The following is a 15,409-nucleotide window of genomic DNA, read 5'->3' as shown; positions in this document are numbered from 1 at the left end:
CTCTGCTAAGGACTGGCAGACAACAAGTGCACAAAGCAAACAAACCCACACAGCCTTCCAGGGGCAGCCACAGCCTCCCTGGATCTTAACATGAGTCAGGAAAATTAATTTCATAGTTAAGGGCTTATCTGCATCCCCCAGACTCACACAGTGCAAACCCTGGGAGAGCTGCAGATGAAACTCGCCCTCTCCTCTGGGCTACAAACCCATCTCTGATAGCTGCAGGTGAGGACTTTCTCCAAGGACAATGCTTTACCAAGTGGCTGTCACCAACTTCTTTCACAAACCAGACCAAGGGCAAGGTCCTGCAGCTGCAGCAGGGCAATCCCAAGCACAGATCCAGGCTGGACAGGGACTGGCTGGAGAGCAGCCCTGAGGAGAGGGACTTGGGGGTGCTGGGGGATGAGAAGCTGAGCAGGAGCCAGCAGGGAGCACTTGCAGCCCAGAGAGCCAAGCAGAGCCTGGGCTGCAGCAAGAGAAGTGTGGCCAGCAGGGCCAGGGAGGGGATTCTCCCCCTCTGCTCCACTCTGCTCAGACCCCACCTGCAGCTCTGGGGCCAGGTCTGGAGCCTCTCTTCCAGGAAGGCTCTGGAGGGGCTGGAAGGTGTCCAGAGAAGGGCCCTGAGGATGAGCAGAGGGCTGGAGCTGCTCTGCTCTGAGGACAGCCTGAGAGAGTTGGGGTTGTGCAGGCTGGAGAGGAGAAGGCTGCCAGGAGACCTTCTGGTGGCCTTGCAGCATCTGAAGGAGGCTCCAAGAAAGCTGGGGAGGGACTTTGGAGGGGGTGAGGGAGGGATAGGAGTGGGGGGGATGGAGCAAAAGTAGAAGTGGGGAGCTTGAGATTGGATGTGAGGAAGAAGTTGTTGGGCAGGAGGGTGGTGAGAGCCTGGCAGAGGTTGCCCAGGGAGGTGGTGGAAGCCTCATCCCTGGAGGTTTTTGCAGCCAGGCTGGATGTGGCTGTGAGCAACCTGCTGTGGTGTGAGGTGTCCCTGCCCATGGCAGGGGGTTGGGACTGGCTGAGCCTTGAGCTCCCTTCCAGCTCTGACAGTTCTATGACTCACATTTTAGTTGATGAACTTGATCCTGGCTGACCTCAAGCTCACTAGGGAAGCCCTGTGGAGAAGCACAGTGCCCTCAGTGGCAGCACTCTGATGTCTTGACATTGCAGAATAAAATGAGGAACCACTGAATGGCTTAGGTTGGAAGGGACTTTAAATGTCATCTACTCCATCCTCCCTGCAAAGGAGAGGCCACCTCTCAAGGAGAACTTCTTCCTAAGCAAACTCCTAACCATGCGTCTGCTCAGGCTTCCACACAACCTTTTTCCCTTGGCCTGTTCAGGGGACACACTCAGGAAGGAGTCTTCTGCAGCCTTACCTAGCAGGATGGCTTTCAGGTCTGCCGGCCAGCTTGAGGTCAGCCTGGAGCATTCATCCTTCCCAGGTGGACGCGTGGGGGGGGGGGGATAGCAATCTCCCTGCCATGGGCAGAGACACCTCTCAAGGAGAACTTCTTCCTCAGCTCCACTCTAACCCTGCTCTGCCTCAGCTTCAAACCATTCCCCCTTGGCCTGTCTCAGACACCCTCAGGAAGAGTCCTTCTGCAGCCTTCCTGCAGGATGCTTTCAGGTCCTGGCAGGCAGCTCTGAGGTCTGCCTGGAGCCTTCTCCTCTCCAGGCTGCACACCCCCAGCTCCCTCAGCCTGGCCTCACAGCAGAGCTGCTCCAGCCCTTGGAGCATCTTTGTGGCCTCCTCTGGACCTTCTCCATCAGGTCCACGTCCTTCCTATATTGAGGGCTCCAGACCTGGATGCAGTACTCCAGGTGAGGTCTGGGGACACCAGGACCTCACCAGAACTGGAGGCAGGGTCTCAGCAAGAGCAGAGTCAAGGGATAAAGACCCGGAAGACTTTAGCTCTGCAACCAGAACATGACTGCCCCTTCTTGCTGACTGCATGAGGCGGAGAGCAGCAAGTGGAGAGGAACCAGAAAGAGAGGATTGAATCATCTGGGGGTTCAGCTGGAGAAATCCAAGGTAAAAAGAAAGAGAGATAAACACAGGCTGAGGCTGTGCAATCCACATGCTTCCCAACTGCAAAAACATTCACCAAAGGCTTGGGAATGTTCCCAACCCACCCCCATCCCCCCACCCTGAGCCAGCATTCCAAAGCTTCAGCTGAGCTCAGGTTTTTGGTATCCTCCTCTCTTTTTCCTCCCTCAATGCTGTTCAACCACAGCCAGCCACAGTCCCACCCCCTCCCAACTGCTTTTGTGCTCCTGTGTTCCACCAGCACCCAGGGAAGCTGCACACCCTGCTCCCTCCTGCAGCTCCCTCAGCCTGAGGGGAGACCTCACTGCTCTCTACACCTCCCTGAGAGGAGGCTGCAGCCAGGTGGGGCTTGGGCTCTGCTCCCTAGTCTCAGGGGATAGAAGGAGAGGCAATGGCCTGAAATTGTGCCAGGGGAGGGTTAGGTTGGAGAGGAGGAAAAATTTCTTTGCTGCCAGAGTGGTCAGGGATTGGCAGAGGCTGCCCAGGGAGGTGGTGGAGTCCCCATCCCTGGAGGTGTTCCAGAAACCTGTGGCCATGGCACCTGGGGCCATGGTTTGGTGGCCATGGTGGGGTTGGGTTGGAGGTTGGAGTTAGTTGATCTCAGAGGGCTTCTCCAAGTAACAGAATTTCCTTCCTTCCAAGGCCAGGCTGAGAGAGCTGGAGCTCTTTAACATGGAGCAGAGGAGCCTGAGGGCTGCCCTCATTGCTGGGGATAAAGCTGTGCAGGGCTGGAGCCAGGCTCTGCTCAGGGATGGCCAAGGACAGCACAAGGGGCACTGGGGGCAAGCTGGAGCAGGGGAGGTGCCACAGGAACAGAAGGGAAAAGTTTGTCCCTGGGAGGGTGCAGAGCCCTGGAGCAGGCTGCCCAGGGAGGTTGTGGAGTCTCCTGCTCTGGAGATGTTCAAACCCCACCTGGATGTGTTCCTGTGGGACCTGCCCTGGGGGCCCCTGCTCTGGCAGGGGGTTGGACTGGATGAGCTTCTGAGGTCCCTTCCAAGCCCTGACATTTTGTGATCCTGTGATGATTCCATGCCCCTCACAAGCCAAACTGCATGTCAAAAAGGATTCCCACTCAACTCCAGTACCACTGAACCAAATTTCCCTTGGAATTCTGCACACACTGAAGGTAAGGGAGGGCTGAGGAGCTGCCCAAGCAAATATCCGAGAGCCACAGAAGGCTACAGGCTGCCAGCCTTGACCTGAGTGCTGTGCCATGTGAAGGTGAGCCTGAGACAGGAGAAGTGAAGCTGTGTTTCCTCACTCTCAGAAGATAGACTCAGCCTCAGTGGGTGAGGAGGGAAAGCTGGGAGCCAGGCAGAGCAGCTGACAGATTGTGACTTCCCCTCTGCAGCCAGGCACTAACTCTTGGTGTCAGGCAACAACTGCAAGCTACAGAAGAACAACAAAACTCAGAGCTGTTCTCCTGGTGCAGGCAAACTGTTGGGTTTAACACCTGCAGGCTTCAGAGCTCTAAACAGCTCTGCCTGAGCTCACAACACCTAAACAAACCCAAGGATGAAGAGCAACGGTGGAGAGGCAGAACTTCCCCTGGCACCTCTTGGCAAGCTGAAGACTTATTTTTGGAGCCTGTCCTCAGTGTGCAGAACAGATCACAACTGAACTGAGAGAGCAGTTTCCCTCCCTTCCCCCCATCTGGCTAAACATCTAACATCCATAGACAGGGCTGGGTTGGAAGGGACCTCAAAGCTCAGCCAGTTCCAACCCCCTGCCATGGGCAGGGACACCTCCCACCAGCACAGCTTGCTCAAGGCCTCATCCAGCCTGGCCCTCAACACCTCCAGGCAGGAGGCAGCCACAGCCTCCCTGGGCAACCTCTGCCAGTCTCTCCCCACCCTCACTTGAAACAATTTCTTCCTCATCTCCACTCTCACTCTCCCCTCTCCCAGCTCAAAGCCATTTCTCCTCATCCTGGCACTCTCAGCCCTTGTCCAATGTCCCTCCCCAGCTCTCCTGGAGCCCCTTCAGGTACTGGAAGGCTGCTCTGAGGTCTCCCTGGAGCCTTCTCTTCTCCAAGAAGCAGTGGAGTCCCTTCCATTGGACAGCTTAAGACTCATCCTGCCAGGGTGCTGAGCCAGCTCATTTCTACTGTCCTGTGACCTAGAAAGCACAGATTGCTCAAGGCCTCAACACCTCCAGGGAGAGGGCAGCCACAAACCTCCCTGGGCAGAATGTTAGGGGTTGGAAGGGACCTCTGGAGATCATCCAGTCCAACCCCCTGCCAGAGCAGGGGCACCTAGAGCAGGGCACACAGGAACACATCCAGGCAGGGCTGGAAAGGTTCTAGAGCAGGAGACTCCAGAACCTCTCTGGCAGCCTGCTCCAGGCCTCCAGCACCCTCACACCAAAGTTTCTCCTCATGTTGAGGTGGAGCTTCCTCTGACTGAGTTTACACCCACTGCCCCTTGTCCTGTCCCAGGACACCACTGCAAAGAGCCTGGCCCCTGCTTCCAACCTGGTTGATTCTATGATTCTTGTCCCCCACCCTTCAGGTATTTGTAGACATTCATCAGATCCCTCTCAGCCTTCTCCTCCCCAGGCTAACCAGCCCCAGGGCTCTCAGCCTTTCCTCACCAGACATGTCCCAGGCCCTTCATCATCCTCACAGCCTCCCTTGGACTCTCTCCAGTATTTCCCTGTCCCTCTTGAACTGGAGAGCCCAGAACTGGACTCAATAGCCAAGGTGTGGTCTAACTCCAGCTGAGTAGAGGGAGGAAAACCTCTCCTGACGTGCTGGCCACACTCCTCTTCATGCACCCCAGGATGCCATTGGCCTTCTTGGCCACAAGGGCTCATGGGTGTCCCATGGAGAACTTACTACCCACCAGCACTCCAAGGTCAATCTCTGTGGAGCTCCCCTCCAGCAGACTAAGCCCTAGGCTTGTACTGGTGCTTGGTGGTGTTCCATGTTAGCAACCACCTTTGGTTTCCAACAGATAAAACAACCTCAGCCCTGAAGCTGGGCAGAGGACCTGAAACCAGCAAGTCCCTGAATTCTTTGGAAGGCTTGGGAGGTTCCACCCATGTTTTGCCTGTGGGTTACAGTGCAGAGTCTGCAGCCACATCCAGGATGGTTTGGAACACCTCCAGGGATGGGGACTCCACCACCTCCCTGGGCAGCACCTTCCACGGCCAACTACTCTTGCTGGGAAGAACTTTCTCTCACCTCCAGCCTAAACCTCCCCTGCGCAGCTTGAGACTGTGTCCCCTCCTTCTGTCACTGCTTGCCTGGGAGCAGAGCCCAAGCCCCACCTGGCTACAACCTCCCTGCAGGTAGTTGTAGAGAGCAATGAGGTCTGCCCTGAGCCTCCTCTTCTCCAGGCTGAACACCCCCAGCTCCCTCAGCCTCTTCTCAGAGGGCTGTGCCCCAGACCCCTCCCCAGCCTTGTGCCCCAGACCCCTCCCCAGCCTTGTGCCCCAGACCCCTCCCCAGCCTTGTTTCCCTTCTCTGGACTTGTTCAAGTATCAGAACGTCATTCTCGAATTGAGGAGCCCAGAACTGGACACAGTACCAGTGCTGAGTCCAGGGACAGAATGACTTCCCTGCTCCTGCTGGCCACACTGGTGCCATGGTTTAGTTGTCAGGAAGTGTTAGGTATTAGGTAATAGGTTGGACTTGATGATCTTTGAGGTCTTTTTCAATCTGGTTGATTCTGTGATTCTGAGCTCTTTGCCAGGCTGGGGAGGCTCCATCTGAGATGTTTTCCCTGCAGGTTATAGAGCACTGGGGATGGTCTGCAGCTCACTGCCAAGCCCTCCAGAGCATTCCAGCTGTAATTAAAGCTCTGTCACTCCTTCCACTATAAACTCCACTCTTCCTCAGTTTCTAATCTGGATGGTAAACATCTGCTGGGAGGGAAAAGCTTGGCAGGGCTGAGCCTGGCCTGGAGAAGGTTTTCCTTTGCCAAGAGAGGCAGCTCCTTGAAGCACTATGAACAACAGCAAAGCTGAACCCAAAAGAAGTTAAAGCAGAAGTAGACCACATGTGTCACCTAAGCCCCTTTGTAGTCTGGGGAGGAAAGGTTTTTCTGTGGCCAAGTTTAAGGCACAGAGTCCAAGGTTCTACAGTTCCAGGGCTGACCACCACCAGCCAGGTGAGAGCAGAGGCTCTCTGCAGTGACTGCTGTGACCTAGGCCTGCACTCACCAGGCTGACAATGTTCACAGACTCATCCAATGGGTTGGGTCAGAAGGGAATTCAAAGCTCATCCAGTTCCAACCCCTGCCATGGGCAGGGACACCTCCCACCAGCACAGCTTGCTCAGGGCCTCATCCAGCCTGGTCCTGAACACCTCCAGGGAGGGGGCAGCCACAGCCTCCCTGGGCAACCTCTGCCAGTCTCTCCCCACCCTCACTTGAAACAATTTCTTCCTCATCTCCCCTCTCCCAGCTCAAAGCCATTGTCCCTCAGCCTGGCACTCCCAGCCCTTGTCCAAAGTCCCTCCCCAGCTCTCTTGGAGCCCCTTCAGGTGCTGGAAGGCTGCTCTGAGGTCTCCCTGCAGCCTTCTCTTCTCCAGGCTCAACAGCCCCAACCCTCCCAACTGAGTCCACAGGGGAGGTTCTCCAGCCCTCCTGGAGCTTATCCAGCACCTCCCACCAGCACAGCTTGCTCAAGGCCTCATCCAACCTGGCCTTGAACCCCTCCAGGGAGGGGACATCCACAACCTCCCTGGGGCAACCTGTTCCAGTGTCTCCCCACCCTCACTGCCAAGAATTTCCTTCTCACTCTAGCAAGCAGTGTGGGTTCAGAAGGCTGGGCAGTGAGTCATCAGCTCTTGCTTCAGTCTTGCCCACAGAGATTTGTCACTCAGCTCCTGTGAATCTCAGGCCCCAGCTGGCAGTTTGCTTTGCACTTTCCCCCCAGCAGTTTCAGCCACCTGAGCTATCTCAGCTGGCACAGCAGGGGCACGTTGGGCTTTGTCAGGTGGTGCCTCCTGATCTGTTTGAGTGAGAATGATCAACTCTTGCTCACCCAGGGGTTTGGTCAAGCTCTTGGGCTTGCTCTTGTGCAACACAAAGCTGCACTCCCCAATACCAAGGCTGCTGAGCTTGCCCAAGGCAGGGAGTGGCCTCCTCCTAAGCTCTGACACCTGCCTATCTCCAAAGGTCCCAGCTGACTCACACCTGAGCTGGTCCCCTTCAGCCTCAGACTCTTAAATCAGAACCAGCTAACCTTCCAGAACCTCACCAGGCACCTCAGTGAACTGCTGAGATCAGTCATGGGATCTCCACAGCACTGCTTCTACCTCTGAGCACCCCTTCAGGTGACCATGGAAGAGGCTAATCTGGTACCACACCAAACTCCAGCTGTCTGCTCTGCACAACTTGTCCCCAAGGCAGAGGAGCTTTTCAAATTGCCTGTGGCACTTCAGGAACTGCTCCTTTCTGCAGCATAATGCTCACAGGAACAGGAGAGAAAGAACTGACCCCCCCATGTTAACTGCAGCCTGGAGAAGGGAAGGCTGAGGGGAGACCTTCTCAGCAGCACATGGAGGGTGGCTGCCAGCAGGATGGAGACTCCCTCTGGACAAGGAGCTCCATGGCAAAGACAAGGGGGGATGGGGACAAGGTCCTGCTGGGGACATTCCCATTGGGCTCCAGAGGAAAATGTTTCCCCATGAGCACAGTCAGACACTGGAATCATCTCCCAAGGGCAGCAGTGGAGTCCCATCCATGGCACAGTTTGAGCCTCATCCTGCCAGGGTGCTGAGCCAGCTGATTGCAGCTGCACTGGGACCTAGGGGGGTTGGAGCAGAGGGTCCTTGGGGTCCCTTCCAAGCTGGCAGGCTGGGATTCTGTCATCTGTGGGGGCTGGGATTCTGTGGCATCTGTGATGGCCACAAGAAGCATGGAGAGGCATTTGTAGATATTAAACCTTGATAAAAGGCTTCAGCATCTCCCCTTCCTCTTGACAGGAAGGGAGAAGCTGGGGGTTCCCACACAGTCATTTCTGTTACCCAACAGACAGGCAGCCATGAGTTCAGGGATTCTGAAAGCACCTGAGCTAACAACTGTGCCAGCTCAGTGCCAGGCTGGATGAGGCCTTGAGCAACCTGCACTACTAGGAGGTGTCCCTGCCCATGGCAAGGAGGTTAGAACTGGATGATCTTTAAGGTCCTTTCCAACCCAAGCCATTCTATGAATCTATGACCCACCTTAGATGACCAAGTATCACCTTCTGGCACATCACAAGCAGGATCTGACTCTGCTCTCACTTCCTATCCCAAGTTTACAAGGTCATCCACTCCGATCTCCCTGCCATGGGCAGAGACACCTCTCAAGGAGAACTTCTTCCTCAGCTCCACTCTAACCCTGCTCTGCCTCAGCTTCAAACCATTCCCCTTGGCCTGTCTCAGACACCCTCAGGAAGAGTCCTTCTGCAGCCTTCCTGCAGGATGCTTTCAGGTCCTGGCAGGCAGCTCTGAGGTCTGCCTGGAGCCTTCTCCTCTCCAGGCTGCACACCCCCAGCTCCCTCAGCCTGTTCCCACAGCAGAGCTGCTCCAGCCCTTGGAACATCTTTGTGGCCTCCTCTGGACCTTCTCCATCAGGTCCACGTCCTTCCTATATTGAGGGCTCCAGACCTGGATGCAGTACTCCAGGTGAGGTCTGGGGACACCAGGACCTCACCAGAACTGGAGGCAGGGTCTCAGCAAGAGCAGAGTCAAGGGATAAAGACCCGGAAGACTTTAGCTCTGCAACCAGAACATGACTGCCCCTTCTTGCTGACTGCATGAGGCGGAGAGCAGCAAGTGGAGAGGAACCAGAAAGAGAGGATTGAATCATCTTGGGGTTCAGCTGGAGAAATCTCCCTGCAGCAGCTCTGTGTCCTTCTTCTGCTGGGGACACCAGAGCTGGAGGCAGGATTGCAGGTGAGGTCTGAGCAGAGCAGAGCAGAGCCAAGGGGCAGAATCCCCTCTCCTGCCCTGCTGCCCACACTCCTCTGGCTGCAGCCCAGACACCTGAAGTGAAGCCCTTGGCACATTGCAGAGCTGCTGCAAGAGAACTCAGCTTCATGCTAAGAAGAAACCTGTGTTTACTGACTGGAATACTCAAGACATCAAAAAGCTTCACTGACCTTCTACATTCATAGCTTCCCTCAGCAGCTGCAGCTTCTTCTGCCTCTCCCTGATCCTGTCAAAGGCACTGGAGATGGCAGCAGCAGTCGACGTCTCAGGCCCGTGGCGCCCTGGCTCCAGCTTCTGAGGGCCGAAGACATCCATGGCGAGGCTGCCGTCGGAGTACCTGGCTTCCTTGCTCCTGGCAGCAGCACAAGTCCGTGCTGGGAGCACCTCCCACTGATGGCTGTGCCCATGGCAGCCCCCAGCACGCTCCCTCTCAGCTGCCTGCTCAGTGGAGGCCAGCAGGTCCGTGGAGGAAGCCCACACTTTCCGCCTGGGGGGAGCAGCAGCCGCCTGGAGGTGACCTTTCCTCCCCAGCTCGCTGCCTCCGCACCGCTGAGGGCAGAAAACATCCTCCTGCCCCGAGCTGGAATCTGCAGCGATGCCCTGGAAGAACTCTTCCTCCCCTTGTGTCCCTCTGATGGAAAGAAACCCCAGGGACTTGCTGAGTCCTTTGTTGAGTGTGGGCTGCTGGCAGAAGGGAGCTCTGTGCCCATCAGCTGCAGTGGCCACCAAGGGTTTTCCTGCAAGGAGGAGACACGGAGAGACGTGAGCTGCACTGGAGCCATGAGGTGGGGACTGCTCCACTCTGTGCTGAGCACACACCACACACAACCACACAATGGGAGGAGCTGGAAGGGACCTCTGGGGATAGAGAGTCCTGTGTTGTTGTGTTCTCTGGATGGGGATGATGTGAGAGAAGGTTTTGAACCTCCTCTGTCATCATTTCCTCTCTGCAGCCCTTCCTCTCTGGCAGGGCTGCTCTGGGCTTTCACACAGGGGCAGTGTCTGTCTGGCCCCTCCAGCCCCTCTCTGCTGCTCCCCACACCCCTGTGTGTCTATCACAGAATGGGAGGGGGTGGAAGACACCTCTGGGGATCATCCAGTCCAACCCCCCTGCCAAGCAGCATCACCTAGGAGGTCCCCCAGGAACACATCCAGGTGGGTTCTGAATGTCCCCAGAGATGGAGACTCCCCCACCCCTCTGGGCAGCCTGCCCCAGGGCTCCCTCACCCTTACATTACAGAAGATCCTCCTCATGTTCAGATGAACTTCTGATGTTCCACTCTGTGCCCTGAGCCCTTGTCCTGTCCCTGGGCACCACTGAACAAAGCCTGGCCCCATCCTCCTGACCCCCAGCCTGTGGAGTATTGATCAGCATTGATCAGATCCCCCTCAGGCTGCTCTTCTGCAGGCTAACAGCCCCAGGGCTCTCAGCCTCTCCTCACCAGAGCTCTTGCAGTGCCCTCAGCAGCTCTGCAGCCCTTTGCTGTGCCCTCTCCAGCAGTTCCCTGCTCCTCTTGAACTGGGGAGCCCAGCACTGGACACAGTGCTCCAGCTGTGGCCTCAGCAGGGCAGAGCAGAGGGGGAGGAGAACCTCTCTCACCTGCTGGCCACACTCCTCTTGATGCACCCCAGGAGCCCCTTGGCCTTCTTGGCCACCAGGACACATTGCTGGCTCAGGGTCACCCTCTTGGCCCCCAGCACTCCCAGCTCCCTTTCCCCAGAGCTGCTCTCCAACAGCTCAGCCCCAACCTGTGCTGCTCCCTGGGGTTGCTCTTCCCCAGCTGCAGGACTCTCCCCTTACCCTTAGTCAATGGCATTGGACTGCTCCCTGCCTTGACATGGAGAGGACCAGTGAAAGGGCTCCTCAGCCAAAGGCAGAACTCCAACTACTTCCTATCCAACAGACATTTTATTTCTTAAATGCTCACGGAAAAATCATGAGCAAAAGTTGTCCCAAATTTGGATTTTTCCACCTGCTGTGCAAAACCCACTTGAGACTCAGAGTCAAGATATTTGTTCTGGGCAGGAAAGGCCCTGATGGGGTGGTGGTGGCAACTCCACCACCTCAGATTTGGGACAACACTACAACCAAGCCTTAGCAACTGAAAAAGCAAGGACACTGTCATAGAGAAGCTGAAAGAATGGAAGCTGAGAGCAGCCCTGCAGAGAAAGACTTGGGGGTGCCTGGTGGGGAGAGGCTGGACAGGAGCCAGCAATCCCCTCCCTGTGCTGCTGCTCTCCCTGCTCTGGATGCAGCTCAGCACACAGCTGGCTCTGGGCTGCCAGGGACCTTTGCTGGCTCCTGGGCAGTTTGTCACCACCTGACACCCCCAAGGCCTTCTCCTCCAGGCTGTTCTGCAGCCACCCCTCACCCAGCCTGGAATTGTGGTTGGGATTGCCCTGACCCAGCTGCACTTGGCCTCATTTACTTTCCCTCAGTTGCAGTTAGGTTTTCCCCCAGCTTTCCTGGTGCAATACTTGGGCACAGGAAAGGCAGAGCCAGCAGTAACCAACTCTGCATGAAGGATAAAGATCCAACCAATGACCAGAAGGAACCTGACTGGATGATGGAACTGCTGTGTCTAAACTTCAATGGCTGGAGACTCCTGTTATGACCTTCCTTTAAAAAGTGGTTTGGATTCATATTGCAAACTCTGGAGACCTACCTAAAGCATCTTTGCTCCACTACACACATCAAGAACCTCCCTTGAGACCACAAAGAGCTACTTCATCCTTCAGTTCCCAAGGGTGTAACAGCATGGAGACTTCTCTGTGAGGAGGCAGAGGGAAATACAGGAGAAAGAATCCAAAGGAGGCCATGAGGATGATGAAGGGCCTGGAAGATTTATGGTGAGGAAAGGCTGAGAGCCCTGGGGCTGGTTAGTCTGGAGAGGAGAAGGCTGAGAGGGATCTGATCAATGTCTATCAACAGCTGAAGGGTGGGGGGCAAGCAGCAGGGGCCAGGCTCTGGTCAGTGGTGTCCTGGGATAGGACAAATGGTAATGGACACAAACTGGAACCCAGGAAGTTCCACCTCAACAGGAGGAGAAACTTCTGAGGGTGCTGGAGGCCTGGAGCAGGTTGCCCAGAGAGGTTGTGGAGTCTCCTTCCATGGAGACTTTCCAGACCCTCCTGGATGTGTTCTGTGTGCTCTGCCCTGGGTGCCCCTGCTCTGGCAGGGGGGTTGGACTGGATGCTCTCTGGAGGTCCCTTCCAGCCCCACCAGTGTGTGATGCTATCGTGACAGACAAGCCATGAAGACAGCAGAGCAGAGAGTAGTCCAGAGGCTCCTTCTCCCCCTTCCCCACTTACTGCTCTGCTGATCTGAACTCCTCTCCAGGCTCATCTCAGCAGTCAGCACCTGGCTTCCTCATCTCCCATCCTGCCCCTGGGTGTTTATCCTCTCCTTCATCTTACATGAGTGCAATTATCCCTAATTACTGTGAAGAATCCAAATGCAATTAGGGGTAATTGCCTGACTCCAGAGTCTCACACTTTGGGAGGGAACAGAGACAAACACAACAACCAAAGCACCAGGAGCTCACAACAGAATTCCCTTGTGGGGCCAACATGAAAATCCAACCTTCCACACACCTTCCACCAGCAGATCTTCAGGGCAGGGACTGGGACTGTGCCCTCTGATCCTGGCACTGGGAAGGCCACAGCTTGAGTGCTGGGCTCAGATTTGGACCTCTCTCTGCAAGAAGGACCTTGAGGAGCTGGAGCAGGGCTGGGGAAGGGCAAGAAAGGTGGGGAAGGGTGTGGAGAAGAGGGCTGGGGAGGAGCAGCTGAGGGAGCTGGGGGTGTTTGGTGTGGAGAAGAGGAGGCTGAGCTCAGGGAGACCTCATTGCTCTCTGCAGCTCCCTGAGAGGAGGCTGCAGCCAGGTGGGGCTTGGGCTCTGCTCTCAGGTCATAGGAAGAAAGGCAAAGGCCTGAAATTTTGCCAGGGGAGGGTTAGGTTGGAGAGGAGGAAAAATTTCTTTGCTGCCAGAGTGGTCAGGGATTGGCAGAGGCTGCCCAGGGAGGTGGTGGAGTCCCCATGCCTGGAGGTGTTCAAGAAAGCTGTGGCCATGGCACCTGGGGCCATGGTTTGATGGCCATGGTGGGGTTGGGTTGATGGTTGGACTGGATAACCTTGGAGGTCTTCTCCAACCACAACAATTCTATGATTTTGTGTAACATTTGATAGATGACCAAGGATCTGCCCTCTTCTTCCTTTGGTGGCTTCAGCAACTCCATCCCCTGACACCAGAGCCAGTCACAAACCATCTTTTACTCACAGTGACAGCACTTTGGTTGCATTTCCTCTAAACATGGGAGTTGCTGTCTGCTCCTCACTCAGTTCAGCCTCTCTGCAATTAGTTGTGCAGCAGTTTGGTGATCCAGGTAATTAATCAATCACTGGGGAAGCACAGAACTGGTCAGGACTATCACAGGCACCTCCAGCTGAAGGCCGCCTGATTACCAGCCCTGGCTTGCACAGCACCCAGCACCTGCTCCTGCTCCATTTCAGCACAGTTTGTAGGTATAGAAATCCAGTGGCATTCAACAGGGGCAAGGAGAGAGTCCTGCAGCTGGGGAAGAGCAACCCCAGGGAGCAGCACAGGTTGGGGCTGAGCTGCTGGAGAGCAGCTCTGGGGAAAGGGAGCTGGGAGTGCTGGGGGCCAAGAGGGTGACCCTGAGCCAGCAGTGTGCCCTGGTGGCCAAGAAGGCCAAGGGGCTCCTGGGGTGCATCAAGAGGAGTGTGGCCAGCAGGTGAGAGAGGTTCTCCTCCCCCTCTGCTCTGCCCTGCTGAGGCCACAGCTGGAGGTCTGGGGCCAGTTCTGGGCTCCCCAGCTCAAGAAGGGCAGGGACTGGCTGGAGAGGGCACAGCAAAGGGCTGCAGAGCTGCTGAGGGCACTGCAAGAGCTCTGGTGAGGAGAGGCTGAGAGCCCTGGGGCTGTTAGCCTGCAGAAGAGCAGCCTGAGGGGGATCTGATCAATGCTGATCAATACTCCAAGGCTGGGGGTCAGGAGGATGGGGCCAGGCTTTGTTCAGTGGTGCCCAGGGACAGGACAAGGGCTCAGGGCACAAAGTGGAACATCAGAAGTTCATCTGAACATGAGGAGGATCTTCTGTAATGTAAGGGTGAGGGAGCCCTGGGGCAGGCTGCCCAGAGGGGTGGTGGAGTCTCCATCTCTGGGGACATTCAGAACCCACCTGGATGTGTTCCTGGGGGACCTCCTAGGTGATGCTGCTTGGCAGGGGGGTTGGACTGGATGATCCCCAGAGGTGTCTTCCACCCCCTCCCATTCTGTGATAGACACACAGGGGTGTGGGGAGCAGCAGAGAGGGGCTGGAGGGGCCAGACAGACACTGCCCCTGTGTGAAAGCCCAGAGCAGCCCTGCCAGAGAGGAAGGGCTGCAGAGAGGAAATGATGACAGAGGAGGTTCAAAACCTTCTCTCACATCATCCCCATCCAGAGAACACAACAACACAGGACTCTCTGTCCCAAGACAATGTGGTTAGCTCCTCAAACATGAGTGGGTAGCTGCTGGAGGAGTTGGATTTGCAATCCCTTTCGGGCAGGCTAAGAGCCAAGCAGGAGTCAACAGAGCCAGATGTGGCCTGTGGGCTGCAGGCTTGGAATGGCCTCCTTCTGCTTTTTGCTCCTGGGAATTGTGAAGCACAGCCTGGCTCCCAAAACACAGTCCTGCTGTGGGAGGGGAGGAGAGAGCTGGGCACAGGGGCTGCCTGCAAGCTCTGTGAGGAACAGCTGAGCTCTAAACCCAGCAGAAGGATTTGCACCCTCCTGGGGACTGCGATGGCTCCTCCAGAAAACAGCCCAGAGCACCAGGAACCAAGGTCCCAGCCAGCCTGGCCTCCAGGGAGGGGGCAGCCACAGCCTCCCTGGACATCCAGTGCCAGTCTCTCCCCACCCTCACTCTCAACCCTCATCTCCACTCTCAGTCTCCCCTCTCCCAGCTCAAAGCCATTGTCCCTCATCCTGGCACTCCCAGCCCAGCTCTCCAAAGTCCCTCCCCAGCTCTCCTGGAGCCCCTTCAGGTACTGCAAGGCTGCTCTAAGGTCTGCCTGGAGCCTTCTCTTCTCCAGGCTGAACAGCCACAACTCTGCCAGGATGTGCCCACAGGGGAGGTTCTCCAGCCCTCTGATCACCAGTTCCCCTTTTGTCTTTATAGAAGAGGTGCTCCAGGTCCTGGATCATCTCTGTGCACATCTCTGACTCCAGCAGCTCCAGGTCCTTCCTGTGCTGGGGGCCCCAGAGCTGGAGGCAGTGCTGCAGGTGGGGTCTGAGCAGAGCAGAGCAGAGGGCAGAATCCCCTCCCTGTGCTGCTGCTCTCCCTGCTCTGGATGCAGCTCAGCACACAGCTGCCAGGGACCATTGCTGGCTCCTGTTGATTCCATCTAAAAGCTCACATGTAAAAGCTCCCAACCAACACTC

At 56.3% G+C, this 15,409-nt stretch overlaps 1 protein-coding gene across 1 annotated transcript in view; it reads right to left on the bottom strand.

The window, feature by feature from the left end:
- Positions 1-15,409, bottom strand: part of PTPN13 (protein tyrosine phosphatase non-receptor type 13) — a 117,670-nt gene that overhangs the window by 79,718 nt on the left and 22,543 nt on the right. The window contains exon 6 of the mRNA XM_054392247.1: positions 9,137-9,703. Coding sequence (XP_054248222.1) covers positions 9,137-9,703 — 567 coding nt within the window. The remainder of the gene's footprint in view (positions 1-9,136; positions 9,704-15,409) is intronic.

This window comes from Indicator indicator, chromosome 25 (genome assembly GCF_027791375.1).
Source record: "Indicator indicator isolate 239-I01 chromosome 25, UM_Iind_1.1, whole genome shotgun sequence".
In the NCBI taxonomy this organism is placed as follows: domain Eukaryota; kingdom Metazoa; phylum Chordata; class Aves; order Piciformes; family Indicatoridae; genus Indicator; species Indicator indicator.
The sequence above is the reverse complement of the archived record's forward strand: the minus strand, read 5'-3'. Positions and strand labels throughout refer to the sequence as shown.